This window comes from Falco punctatus, assembly GCF_963210335.1.
Source record: "Falco punctatus genome assembly, chromosome: 1".
Taxonomy (NCBI): Eukaryota; Metazoa; Chordata; class Aves; order Falconiformes; family Falconidae; genus Falco; species Falco punctatus.
Window position 1 is genome coordinate 51,313,087 of NC_137580.1, and position 14,826 is coordinate 51,327,912.

The following is a 14,826-nucleotide window of genomic DNA, read 5'->3' on the forward strand; positions in this document are numbered from 1 at the left end:
ATTCTGGAGTCAGTATGCTGTCAGCTCCAGCTTGCCCAGGAAAGGAACCGGTACACCCATGTTGGTCAGCTTGGTCTGAAAACCAGGTCTGAAGAGCCAGCTTTTCTTTTTCCTTTGATTTGAACCAGTAAAGAATCACTGCAATTCAGCCTGCAGTGAACTGAACTGACAGCTCCCAAATTAAAGAGACAAATAAAGCTTTTCATGAACAATACCTTTTGCTAAGGATTCAAATCAGTGCTTCCTACTGCTTGGAGAGTGCCCTCATCCCTAGGCTTGTTCGCTTATTTGGTGGTTCAGGTATTTTATATGACATGAAGTAAAATAATTTGCTCACTCAGTGGGTCAGGATTTTTGTATGATGTAAAATAACACTAGCAGAGAAGCCTGAGGACAACCTGCCCTGGAATAACCCACAGCCTAGGAGGTAGGACAATCCTGAAATGCCAAGTATCCATCTCTGCTCTCCTGTTCCAACCCATTATGAGCGCTGAGAGAGCCAGCACCAGTTCTGGCAATAGAAATAAAGCCGGTTTGTGAAACTGAGGCAAACTTGCCATAGTGTGAAAATTTTGGAACTGCTAGTTACAATTTCCTTAGCAATTTTTCTTGTGTTTTTGCAAGTAGCAGTGGTTGCTCACCAAGGAAAACAACTCCATCTGTGAGGCTTGTCAAACCTGAGGTGACAGAAATGACTGTTGTGTAACTAGCATTGACGGATTCCACTTTTCCTACAAGCTCAACAGGATCCTAAAGCAAAGAACCTTTTGTCTAAGAGCGTGTAAAGATCTGCCGCTGTTAACATGCATTTATACTTTCATGGTGATGTGTCCGTGAATAAATACACGTGTGGGTGTTTGTGAGGCACTTTGTGGTTCAGTGCTTCTGTGAACAAGACTGTGCATGTCAGGTCAATGTAACTGCTGTTCCTCCAAGGAGAACTATGCCAGTGTGCTCGTGATGTTCATAAGCCCCCGCAGCCTGACTGCTGCTGCTGCGAGGGCTGCAGGAAGCCCAAGGATCCTGTGCTGTGCCTGGGTCTCCCCGCTCAGGACATGCAATACTACCTGGATGTCATTCAAGCAGCATTTTTCTGGAGCACAGGTGCCTTACTGCATGGTCACCAGGTGAGGTGAAGGATGCCTCACCTGGATCATAGTGATACGCTACCAGAGAGATTGCTCATGGGGGCTTTAAACAAAGCAAGGTATGTGGTGCTTCTCTTCCCACCTGGAGGTCTATTTCACAGCCATGCCCCTGTCCCTACGTCACTAATCGGTCCTTAAAAAAATAAAAGAATAAAATGTGCATTAGCTGGTGATTCTGAGTACATCTGCAGAATCGGAAACTGTATTTGAGCTTGTTCCCTTGTAGGAGCACCAAGCTGTGAGATGGTGTAAACTTGTGGGTCAGGAGCTGCTGTTAGCTGCAAGAAGCAAGCAGTGCAAAGCTTTCATGCTTTTTGAATCATCAAGCTTCAAAAAATTTGCAGCAGGGCTATGTCCTTTTAATACCTGATAATGATGTAAAACTGGCTCTTCCCTATTGGCAACTGCAGACCTCTTAAAATTTGTCCCTATGACCAGTGTAAGAACTAGCTTTGTCAATCAAGTGATGTGGATGAGAAGGCTGCATCCAGGGATTGTTTCCCAAGTGATAGTTTGGACCAGTTCATCTGTTACCAGAGCACTGTAGTTACGTGTTTGAATTTTAGTGTTTGTAGCAAAGCGTGTTAATTATGATGCTAAGACTGTAGCAAAGCTGACAGCTATGCCAGCCGTTACATGTTTCTCTTAGCAATATGCTGATCTTTGACCTTAAAAACTAAAAACACAGACTGGACCAGGCCGGATGACCACCTGCTCTGGGTTCCAGTAACCAATAACATAAGCTTAAGTGAGGCCAGAAGAAAAAAGCAAACATACAATGCTAATGTTTCCCTCAGTTTCACTGCCTTGTAATTTCTTGGGAAGCATCATCATCGTTGTACTCCGTAGCAGTCAGTTAAATTTTTTGCCATGAATTTGCCAACACCCTTTTAAACCCAAGTAAAATCTTGGCATTTATGGCTTCCTAGACCAAGGAGTTGCACAGCTTGATGCACAATGAGAAAGTGTCAAGCTCGTCTACTTGGCACCAGCTAATTCTTGCCATTTAGACCTAGCCCGTATTAAATCTCAGTGATTTAAACAAACTGATGTGAGGTTAGTTTTTTTATCGTGATTGTTGTGAAATTCACATAAGCTTTCTGCATGTATTTCAGTGGTGAGTGAGGGGTATTCAACTGAAAATAAATTGTGTATAGGAGAGGGAATAATATCTTACAACACAGCAAAAATGCAGAGTTTGGGATACTGCTGGGTATCATGTAACCAACCAAGTATTTGCAGTGATAGGGATCGTCAGGTCTCAGCCCCCCTCCCCAACTGCCTAGTCTGTAATTTTCTACCACTGTGAACTGTACGTGCAAGGCTACTTTTAAATACATAGTCATAAGATACTACTTTAAAAAGCTTAGCAGCTTCTTGCTCACAACTGGAAGCAAGCCGACTGCTAATGCTTCAGTGACTGCAATGCTGTTTCTGAAAGTCTTCAGCTAGCAGGGCCAGCCTCTTGCCCCCTCCCCAATGCTCTGCAGTGCAGCAGTGGCCGCAGCTGTGATGGTGCCCAGACCAGGAGCCCTTCCAGCGCAGAGGCAGCTCCCAGACAGCACAGGGCAGGCTGGGCAGCTGCACATGAATCCCTCCATAGTCTGCTGAATGCATGGAAGAAACACAACAGAACTGTTGTAGATGATGATCTCTGGGTGTGAGTATAGCTCCCAAAGACTGTTGTAGATGCCATGATGGAGAAAGTGAAGGTGCTAATCTGGTGCTTGCCCCAGTATTCGGTTCCTATGTGCATGGGCTGATCAAAAGATCTTCATGTGTGCCTTAGGAGTTCTTGTTTACATCAGGAAACTGCCTATGTTGCAGTTTTAATAGGCACCAGCCTGAATGTCCCGAGTACAATTTCATTAAGTTGCATACCTCTTCATGTGGTCCAGGCCACCTCTCAGCAGATTTCGGCAGTATAAGGCTTTCCACATTCTGCTACAGCAGAGAGACTATTGTAGGCTATTTTGATTCTTGCATGATATACAATGCACTGAACAACTCTTAACACTATGCTTACAGTTTGTTTGATATATGCCCTTGTCAAAAAGCTGTGAATGAGGTTGAGCACAATCATAAACTGCTGTAGTAACTTGTTGCCCTTGAAGTTTAAAAAAGGAGAAAAAAGGCATGCATTTTCTCCCTAAATTTCTGCAGCAAGTGTTTTAGATATGTACCTGTAAAGGATGATCAAAGCTCCCTGTCAGTCCCTCCGGAATAAACTAAAGAGAGGGTGCTTTAGAGATTTACACTATAAAGCGAGTCTTTGGAGCTGTGACTGGTGCCTAGGTATCCCATTTTCCCTCATCTGACATCTCTGTGCTGGAGACTGCTCTCAGCTGGCAAAACTGTTCAGCATTTTATCTCCCAGGGATTCTCTAGGCACAATCCCTGTCTTGCAAGCAACTTCTACCATCACTTAAAACACAGGTAAGATACAGAGGTGTGGGAAAGAAGCACCAAACATTTCAGTAACAAATCAGTAGGAAGGAATATTAGAATCATGGAAAGATTTAGATTGGAAGGGGTCCAGCCCCTCCCAAAATAAAAGGGGCTAACTTCAAAGTTGGGTTAATCAGGATGTTGTCCAGTTCTAAGTCTCCAAGGATGGATGTTCTGCATTCTCTCTGAATTACCTGTTCCAGCGATTCACCCGTTTCATGGCAAAGAATTTTTTCTTCCTGATGGGCAACTGGTGTGTCTGTGCTGGAACTTGTGACTATTGCAATAAGCTGTGCTCATCTGGCTGGTGATAAAAGTATTTCACAGCATCAGGAAAAAAATCTCGGTCTCTGTACTGTTCTGTGTTGGCTCAGAAATAAGCAGTCATGTGCATTTAAACTGAACTGAGGGGCCAGAGGTAAAAAATCCCCACTCTTCAATGACTATGCCAGGAGCAGGATACAGATACTGCCACCATGGTTAAAGTTGAAAAATATACCAATGTAACAACATAACATAATGCCAGGGGAGGGTTACCTTGGATATTAGAAAAAATTTCTTCACTGAAAGGGTTATCAAGCATTGGAATAGGCTGCTCAGGGAAGTGGTTGAATCGCCATCCTTGGAGGTATTTAAAAGATGTGTAGATGTGGTGCTTAGGGACATGGTTTAGTGGTGGAGTTGGCAATGCTGGGTTAATGATTCGACTTGATGATCTTAAAGGTCTTATCCAATCTAATCTATAACCTAACATAAAAGTTGAACAGTGCTTAACTGAAAGCCAACTGTTGTGAGCTTAGCTTGGCATTTGCTACACTTGTTTCTTGGTCTAATAAAACTGTCTTGTTCAGCATCTGCCCCACTGGCAGGGAGTGATGGCAAGTGCCATGCTAAGCACAAAATCTGCACGTGTCTTTAAACAGGAGAGTGGACCCCTGGAGTTACTCAAGGAGACTGAGAAGTCAGTAACAGGGGCGAGAGTAGTGGGTGTTTTACCAGGAAGCTAATGTGCCTGTGAGAGAAGAAAGGAAACGCCCGTTTGTATAAATTCCGCAGGGAAGTGCCCGCACCCTCCTCCTAGCTGCTCCCGGCCCACCACCCCCACGAGCAGGGGGGTGAAAAGCCGCCAGCTGCCCAGGAGAGGGCGCTGCTGCCCTGCCTTTGGGGCCGTCGGAGCCGCGCCGCACCAACGGCCGCAGAAAGCCCCGCCAGCCCCGCGCAGCCACGGGAGCCGCAGGGCAGCCCGGGGACCTGCTCCGCTCCGGAGGTTAGAGACCCGGCTCGGGTAATTCATTAGAGACCCCACTCAGGTGATTATAGAGATCCTGCTTGGGTGGATAGGCTGCATCCTAACTGCTGCGCTGTGTGGTTTAAAACATCACCAACTCCCGTATTAAAAGCTTCCTTCTTGCCTCTACACAGAGCGCGCTGCAGGATTAAGATGTTCAAACTGAGGTAAACAGGCTGCATCCGTTTTAAAAAAAACCTAATAAGCAGCAACTAAAATGCCCAGATCAGGAAGGCAGAGAGACCATAGATCCCAAGTACTGAAATACCCGAATCAAATGCTTGAAGTTGTACAATTTATAATAAAAAATTTTTTTTACAATGATTGAAGTGAAAATTAACCATTAACAATTGCGTGTAACACGCCTGGTAAAGTCATTTGTGTGTCAGCACTTTTATCTGAGGTTAACTGCAAAACTGACGTACTATTTTTCCATCAAGCACCAAAGGACAACCTTTTCATTAGCAAATGTATGTTAATTTTTAAAAGGCAGAAAATTTTAATTTCATGAAAGCTGTAAGATTGCTTAAGTGGGGCAATTTATTACACTATACAGGTGCTCTGTACAGCCAGTAAGAACTAGCTGCTTTGCATAACAAGAATTCCCACAGGAAACATAATGAGCATAACAAACTATGCTGGAAACAAAAAAGTGTCCTTAAGGAAGAGGACTAGAGTATAAAAAATGAAACAGTAAACTGGTTTTGTCTCATTCTTCCAAAAAATAATAATTTGACATCTGAGACAAATGCAAAGAAACAGATTTATAATTATCTTTGTACAAATTTTTAAAAAGCATACAACAGCCTTGGAAGCACTAGAACGTAACAAAAGAGAGACCAAAGGTCATCTTTTGATGTAGCAATACCATCTGAAGTTGGTTTACATACTGTTTACATTCCTGTCTATTTTTGTTAAGTCCAAAGCAGCAATCACAAAATATTAGGACTACTGCATCTACAGCTCAAAAGCAAATGGTACATCACTGTTGTAATGAAGCCTTACTGAGACACACCGGGTACCTGCACAACCAGCCTAGTGTGGATCTGTTCTACAAGCACACTGTCCTCAGGTACAATCCTAATCTAAAACTAACTCCCCTCCACCTTCCACAAATAATCTGGAAGGGTTTATATTAAAGACTTCCCTGTTCCCCCTTATCAAAACCAAGTGGGAATGTTTTATTGACTGCTAAAGGAAGTCGGGATTGATTCTTGGTCTGTAGCTAAAGATGATTTCTGTTGTTATTGATGTTCCCCGTTGTTCCTCAGTAAAGCAGCTCAGTAAGTATTTATACCTGCTGAGATTCCTCAGAAGCGGGCTTTGGTACCATGTTCAGACAGCTCATATAAATGCTTTTACTACCTGTTGGCTCTTTTTTTCAGCAACTTTGAGTTTTTCCTTAGTTCAGTTTCCCCTTTATGTGGACTCTGTAACCTGTCTCTGAAAGAAATAAAGAACAAAAAAACCCAAAAACCAAAAAATTGTAGACAGAGGGTTTAAAATGCTACACTTCTCTCTTAAATTAATTTTTGTAAGAGAAGAAAGGCGCTTGCTATAACTCCTGCACTCGCTGGTTTCAGCTGCCTCTGTTGAGGCTGCCAAAACAAAGTTGCATAAAGATAAACGTTCCTTTGTTGGGTCCCTGTTCCCTATATACGTATCCCTTGTTGGCTGTGGGAAAGGAGTGTGTGAAAAGGGTTGATGCCATCAGGGAAAGGAGCCATCTCCTCAAGTCAGTCCCAGGCTGAGGTCACTCAGGGGATAAATACTTTTCCCCAAAGGCCTGTGGCTCCTGAGAACCAACTGTTTGCTTTGCCTGTCAACAGGATTTTCTCTGCTCAATATATCAAGCCCCAGCGACCAGCTGGCTGGTTTGATCTGCCCGTAGTAATCAGCTGGCATCTTTCAGGTTTGTAGCCATTTCTTCTCCTCTAGTTAGCACCCCAGCATAAGCCAACTGAAACATCTATCAAGAAAATCATTGTTAGAGCTGCTACCCTCATCAGCCAAAGACTGGCGCTTGCCTTTGTTCCTGAAATAAAGGTGGAAGTTGAAAGCCTAAATACCACAGACCATATTTTGGTTGCTACATGTCAGCCTAGTTCCATTGGATTCACTTGTCTCTGCTGATTTATACAGTCTGTGACTCAGGTTTTAAAAAAAATAATTAAAGGAAATTTGGAAACAGTATTTCTCATTTCTCTACCTAAAAATCAAGTTATTTATTAAATACACAGCAGCACAGACAAGCAAACTCAGATGATTTTCCTACATTAAGGAAGGAGCTCAGCTAGTGTAGGCATCATAGTTTGGGTTCGATGGACACACCTGCTTATGAAGTAGATTTTGTACTCCTTTTTATAGCTTTTCACATACCAGTCCTTTAGCCTCTACTGTACCTGCATAAGCCAGAAGTCAGTCCAGGGAGCTCTTGAATATTCTCATGAGAATCATCTTTGTCTGCTGATTCTGGTGACTGAAAGGTCTTCCTTTCCGAGTTTGTTTTTTCCCCTGAATTGTCAAATATATGTGGATTAAAAAAAAAAAAAAAAAGAATCACAGTACAGATTGTTTGGTTTTGATCAACCTAAAGCAAAAACCTACACTCTACTTCATACATGTTATTATTTCAGGGACATCATCCCACTTTACATTAGCCTAGCATATTGGGGTTTTTACCATTGGTTAGTTCTCACAGAGCAGACCTTGAACTTTCACACTTGCTGGACACTAGTTTCCATGAAATGCAACAGTTGAAAGCCCTATCATATATTTTCTTCACAAGCAATTAAAAATGGCTTTTTACTACCAGCAAACAGAATAAAAGCCTATTCATAATCTTATGTGATTTGAATCAGAACAATCTGATGTTAAAAAGTCACTGGTTTTAGGGCCCTAAGCTAAGCTTCCATGTGTGTCCCTGGGGTCACAGTGCCTACCAGGGCAAACAGCTCTGCATGCTTGAGAAACAACTGACAGGGGAGACAGACTTCATAGATGTCCAGGTGAATCATCTGCTTTTCCCTTTTGGACGCCCAATCTCAGCTTTCAGCACCTTTCAGACGTAATGCCAAATGTTTCATTCTGATAATGACAGAAGGATTGCATGGTTCACAGGATGAGAATTTGCACGCTCTACTCCAAATGGGGATCAGGAAACACAGCTGCTATTCTGACAATTTGTCCCTAAGTATCTCTTGAATAATGATTAGTCTAATTTGTTAAAACTGCAGTAAATTCATATAAATATTTCAAGTTTCCTGATTCAGTAATATTTTAACTTTTGAGTATGTGTGTGGGAAGGTGATTCTTCCATTCTACCATGAGAATGAAAGCTGGGCGATTCAGCTTTGCTGTCCTCCCAAAGACTTAGCAGTGGAGGTGAACAGAGTTATTTCTAGAAAACATGATAAAGACAAGAAAAATAATTTTGGTTTGAGCAAGGCAAAGCCTACCTTAGTGGATACAATGAGATCTATTGGCCAAAGGACTGCTCTGGTGTGAGGAATGGTGACACCCAGCTACTCTGGTGAGCTGGGTGACCTTGGAAGGTTGCCTTATGTTTCTACATCCCGATTATGGAAATGGCATCGACAAAATATCTCTCCTGAAACTCCACTGTATTATATTGCAAAATACACGCTGATATGTTGAATGATGCGGGTTTTTTTAAACAGTTCAGGACTGTACGAACCTGCTGGCTTGCTCCTTTTGGAAGGCTGCTTCTTCACAGCCACTGGAACTCGGGTCAGCACAGCCAACTCACTCACAAAGTCCTGCTCTGCTTCCTGCACGCAAGGATAAACCAGAAGTCAGTTAACACAACACAGCTTGATTCTGGGTTATGTTATTCTACATGTGGCATGACCAAAAAGATGTATGTCACTGCAGAAACACAGGAAACAATATGGCTAGCATCAGGGAAGCATTTCCTAGAAGACAGTGGTGAATCTTAGCACTGATTTCAACTAGGACATCAAAGAGATCCTTACAACCTGTCCGATGTTTTGCAACGGACTGCTTCAGATCCATGAGTCATTTTACCCTGATTTACCCTTAGCTGATTCTCCAACTCAGTTTCTAGGTGATGCAATCCCAGCAGCTTCTGTTTCAGAGACTTCAGACGAATTTGCTGCTGCAGTTCAAACTGAGCCAAAACCTTCTGCTGCTGCAGCACAATCCTGGTCAAAAGAAATTTAAAAGTATTGATGTTTTTCAGTTCAAAGGAGGAATACAATCCTGGCAAAGTATATTTACAAGGTTTTGTAGACAATGTTAACAATTCTGGCCTATTCAGCTTCTGCTGGGACAAAAAATGTTGCAGTAGATTTTTAGATGGATTTACTTATTACAATAACCTGCCTTGGCTCTCCATGGGATACAAACTCCTTTTGGAGGTAGGAATTGCAGCAGAACTTTGGGCTGTCCATGCCTGGACCTTGGGAGCTGTAGTTCAGCTCTAATGTTGAAGTCTGCTTTCAAAACCATTGTATGTTTCTAAAGTCAGCTGCACTGTCTGCTTGCCAAAGATACAAGCTGTTAGAAGATCAGGTGTGAGGACAAGGGATTAAGAAATAGGTATTTCATTCACAGGGCTCTTCAGTACTAGATTGAAACTGAGCCAGAAACATCGTAATTCAACACCTGGCAATTGGGAGCATTGACAACTATATTCTTCACTTGTTTTATTTTGTGGTTTAAAGATTAATATTAACACAGTAGAACCTGAATGGCTGCAGCTTTGCTGAATCTGTATTTCTTCTGTTCTCTTGCCTGGTCTACCTTGAAGAAATGCTATCATCAATCACCCATCCCATTCCTCAGGGAAGGAGATAAGACAAACTGTTTCTGACATCTACACATAATTAAGTCACTCTTGTAATGGTCAATGCTTACAGAAGGTTAGCTTTCAAAATTCGCTTTTTGAACTCACACTCCTAACCCTGCACCAAGGGCAAAAGGAAATAAAACAACCTCTGTTGAGTTTAATAGGAGTTAAGACAAATTAATGGAAATTTTGTTATTAATTTACACAGGACTGGGATCTGACTGTAAAGGAAATCAAAACAACAATAGGAAAATGGAGTTGATTACTAATGGTTATGACACTAGCTTAGATACTGAACAGTTACATTTTTCAGTACCATATTTCTGCTTGCATGAAGGCCAATTTGATTGCATTTTCTTTTAAGACACTAGAATAGATTATGGGAGAAAAAACTGAGACAATGGGTAGAAGTGAATTTATATGGCAGAATAAATTATAAACTTGACAATGAATAACTAACAGATCTTTTATGAAGCCCTTTATTACATGGATCCACTTCTGTACTAGTTCAAACAAGGATGAAAAACAGAAAGCAGGCAATGATTTCTTTCAATTTGGAAGTGACAGAATGTCTAAAATAATTAACTTCTTTACAATATCAAAATTGCAGATGCTTTCTTGTTCTGGATAATAAACCAAGAGTAAAGAAATTAAATGATTACAAAAATGTATCATTTGCATGCCAAGTTGTACAGCTTTTTATGACAACTTACTCCTTTGAAATTGCAGGGCTTTGTGTCTGGACTCTAAGTTTCATAAAATCAGTAATGAATTAAATATGATCTTTATTTAATTAACATTTGAGGGATTCCACTCCAAATTTAGTGCAAGTAATCTTGATTGTCCAAGGCATTCACTGGAATTTTCTTGCCATTTTGAGTATTATTTATGCTTCAAACATTTTCTCTTCATTATGGTATATGTTTACTCAACAGCAAACTAACAAACACTTTTGATGTTCAAAGCAGAAAGCATGAAACATTATGAATTAGAATCGGTTCCCATCCTATATTTATGTCAAGTTTCTTTTAAGATTTGGCATATGTTTTGGCATGGTTTTTTCACTCTCTCTTTTCAAACTGTCTATGTATAGTTTTTCCAGCCTGTAATTAATGAGTATCAAAAAGTTTATTTAATAAGAAAGTAATGCTCTGAGATCAAAGGTTAGACGTAATTTGGCAACAGATATTTCTTCTCCATCAAAGACAAATCTAAAATGCAAACCCAAGACATTTATTCAGCTAGATATTTATAAAGATCTGCAAACACTCACGACATTTAAATACAGTCAGCAGTGCTGTTGCCTGCTCTTACCTTTGATGGACTGTGGATGATACGTTCAGCAGGCCTTTGGTCTGTTTTTCTTCCAATGCCAGTTCATTCTCTTGTTTCTTCTTAACTCTGTTCCTTTCCCCTCTTTCTGCTGAAATAATGTTTTTGTAAAATCTTCTGCTCAAAATTACAAACTCTGAGTTGTAGCAATCTTACAATTTACGTTTTGCATCAGCACACATTAATCCCTGTTCTAGGTAGTCTTTCCAAAGTTACTGCTCCTTAGGGATATCAAGTACTTCTTACACACTTGCTCTGCCACTATGATCTGTTGCACAGACAACAGTTTGTGCATCATTTAGCTGAGATGGTAATGTCACTGAAGTTCTGTTCTTACCTACTTCTCCCACTAGTCTAACTGATTAGCATGAAATTCAAAGCGGAAATTTTATGAAAAGACCTTGATATCTTAAGCAAGAACTGTAGTATCTCAACAAAAAATGCAATATAAAGAAAACCTCCGCTTGGAAGCCATGTAGTTCTGGGAATTCCTAACTTCACTGGATGTCCCCTCATTTGACAGCGAAGCATTCTGGGTACTCTTGTGTATGCTCATGCTCTGCAAGTAACTTGGTGCTTTGGGTGTATAACAGAATAGGGTACGTAACATTCATTTGGGGAGCATCAGACCACTTCTGAATGCTCAGAGAGGCTGACAGGCACCTCTCCTACCAATGGCACCATCAGGGAGCAGTTACTGAATGTATTCTAGGCTGGGCTGGGCTGGGCTGTGACGTCTGGGCAAGAGGAGCTATTATCCACCTTTTTTTCCTGTGGCTGTGCCAGACACACCATAAATTTTACTAAGCCAAGGGATGCCCAAAGAAGCAAAATCCTCTAGCCTGACATTAAGCACAATCACTGGGACAGAGAAACCCAGAATTATGGTACTTACTCCCATTTAGGTATCACTGAATGAAGTGCATAAGAAATATCCTATGTGGCCATTCTAACCCCAGGGCTATCTTGTAGTGGCTTTCTTGCCAACACTGTTTCTTCCATCTTGTGTTTTAGTGAGAGAGAAGTTATGAGAGTATGTGGTGTGGTGAGGAGGATCACACTCTCAGTGTGCTAATCATGCTTGGAGATCACCTAAGAGATCAGCCCCTTCTGAAATGGAAGAAACATGGATGTTCTGCCTCCTGCTGAGCTTGGATGAAAAGCAGTTGGCTGGCTGGCAAGGCTTAGTGTGTCCTGGCTGTGCCCCAGAGCAGAGCTCCAGGCTGTTAAGAATCACAGAGAGAAATTTAAATGCTTCTGGGGCCAATACAGCAGCTGAAGTGAGAAAGGAGTGGGATTCTGCACCACAAATTTGGACTTAGTTTAAAGGATTTACATGTACTAAAGCATCAAAGTCCCTTATTAGATGGCAGTGCTCACGGCCAATGTAAAAAGCACCAACAAAGCTGAAGTAGTTATCTGTCGATACTGAAAATCTCAGCTGAGCTGAAGCATGCACATGTAGGTCTGCAGGATTTTTTCACTGTAGCAGTTTATTTAATCTGTGATTTTCAGCTGGGTTTCTCTTTGGCCACCAAATTTAAACACTCCTGCTTTTATTACCAACATAAATACTCTCATCCTCCCTCATGTGTGTAGGCTTACATTGCAGCAGGATTTTCTTTTTTTTTCAGTTGAAAGGAAAATGTGCTCTGCTTAGACATGTAATTGTCTTTTTTGGTAGTACATGGAACACAAATACACTGAAACAGTAACATATCCACACAAACGATCAGAAAAAATAATCTAAATGAGCAACCACCAGAAGGCTGTCTGTGGTTCTAGTGAGTGGTATTCTAGGTCTCACAAGCTAATGGGGAGACCAGTTGAATGCAATATGAGAACACCGATGAAACAGAACATTCAAGTGTGAAATGACATGCATCTCAGCTCAGATCAGAGGAGTGCTCTGGAAGAGGCTTCAGTTTTAACACTGCTTAAAGGAACTCAAATCAAAGGGATTTTAGACATTGTGGTTGGCTGAATCAGGTCTAAAGAGGTCTTTAGAGGGACTTTGTGAGAACTTACGTAACTGCCTTGCTAGCTGCCAACGTCTAAAATACAGATTGTCAAAAATCCCTGCACAGATTTTGCCCTACCCTAGTACTTCAGCTTGCAATATTGAAGTCTTCAACGTTCACAACAGGGCAGTGCAGAACAGGCTGGTTCTGTCTTATAACCAGTGAGCGTATCTAGCTTCTACTGGGGCTCACAAATCCTTCCTACCAACTCATCTCTGGATCTCAGCCTTGAGTGGATATATGCCTGTTCCTCTTCAAAAACTCTCTTCCGTGGTTAAAGAATCTCTTCTATTTAAAATTGCTAACTCTATTTTTAGGGGGAAAAAAATATCTATTCCGTGTGCCTCAAATACTTAGCTATTGCCATTTTGTGAGCTTGCTAACTTCATTTAATGCCAACAGTCTTCATCCAGGGGATGCGAATGTGTTTACAAAAGAAATCAATAATCATAGCTTGCTTTTGTTCTCCTCTCCTGAAAGAACTAAGCGATTAAAAATAATTCCAGGAGAAATTGCCTGTATTTATGTGAAATCCAGCCATTCATAAACCTCATCAGCAGTTTCACAACCTGTGAGAGGGTCATGGTTGACAGGTTAAGAAATAATGCAGTAGCTCACAGAGTGTTCCAGGATGGGCAGGCTTGGCTTTTTGGTGTCTCCTCTAACACACTTCCTCAATTTCAGAGACAACAACATTTCACTGAGCCAAAAAAAAGCAAGGAATAAAAAAATCTACCCCTCAAAGCTGACAGCAGTCACCTCAGAGGAAGCGTACTGCCAATGATGTTTTAAGTTTTCTAACACAGGAGCAGGGATGGCAAACCCAGATCTCCTCCCTTCTAAGGGAAAGATTCAGCTTGCAGGTGCCTGTCATATACCCTCTCTCTCCATCATGAATATATGACTCATTGATTCGTTTTATTTGCATATATTAATATGAATTACTGAACAGTGTCCATGGTAGACATTGGCTGTACAACCTAAAACTTGCACAGTTCTTTGCTTTCTGAATTCTTCTGCCTTGTGCTGCTGTTTTCAGCACCAGAAAATCAACTGCTGGTGGTTATGACTATGGTGGTATCTCTGATCTTAGCCTGGCAAACCAGAGCTCATGGTTAAACTATAAACTCCAACACTGGGTCATCGTTCTGTGTGTGTCTGCCCCAAATTTAGAGTAACAGGGTCCTGCATCTACGACCGTAATCAAAGTAATTAACAGTAACAATTCTAACACTTTTCCTTCAGAGATGGAAATGGACCTACACATTCATTTTGCTTTGCTGCTTACTTTAAAGAACAGATTTCTGTTATCTTAAAAAGCAGTCTTCACAGTGATAAGAACATTAATTTATCTGTTAAAAAAACCCCAGGTTTATCTTATAGTTGTCAATACCATACGTACCTCGTAAGGATTTCAGTTGTTGAAGCTTTTTCCCTTCATAGCCTTCTGTGATTTTTCCTAACTGTTGATAGTAGTTTTGCACCAGTGTATTGATATTATCGCTGGTCCCATACACACTTTCTACAGCAGCTTCTACCAGTCTCTCCTGTATTACACAGTACAAATCACAATTCATTTTCTAAGTCCAAAACTTAGTTTTGATCTGTCTAAAACTGTAGATCCAATCTAATTTTTTAAGTGCCCAGAAAACTGTGAATTTTGTGCTTTAAAAATGTGGCAGGCTGAGATGCTGGAAAACAGGTATTTCTGTTTACCCATGGAACATTTCAACATGAAGAACTACAGTAAAACCTTTC

The 14,826-nt window shown here is 41.2% G+C and overlaps 1 protein-coding gene across 6 annotated transcripts in view; it reads right to left on the reverse strand.

Annotated features, from left to right (window-relative positions):
- Positions 1–14,826, reverse strand: part of EVC (EvC ciliary complex subunit 1) — a gene marked incomplete at its 5' end in the record, with an annotated part of 80,962 nt that overhangs the window by 21,052 nt on the left and 45,084 nt on the right. For 3 of the 6 annotated variants that reach the window (XM_080373418.1, XM_080373416.1, XM_080373417.1), the window contains 5 exons: positions 7,287–7,398; positions 8,582–8,675; positions 8,942–9,068; positions 11,030–11,138; positions 14,471–14,615. In XM_080373418.1, coding sequence (XP_080229544.1) covers positions 7,287–7,398; positions 8,582–8,675; positions 8,942–9,068; positions 11,030–11,138; positions 14,471–14,615 — 587 coding nt within the window. Of the gene's footprint in view, positions 1–5,633; positions 6,328–7,286; positions 7,399–8,581; positions 8,676–8,941; positions 9,069–11,029; positions 11,139–14,470; positions 14,616–14,826 lie in introns of those variants that run through there. The other 3 variants (XM_080373421.1, XM_080373420.1, XM_080373419.1) reach the window with 2 other exon arrangements.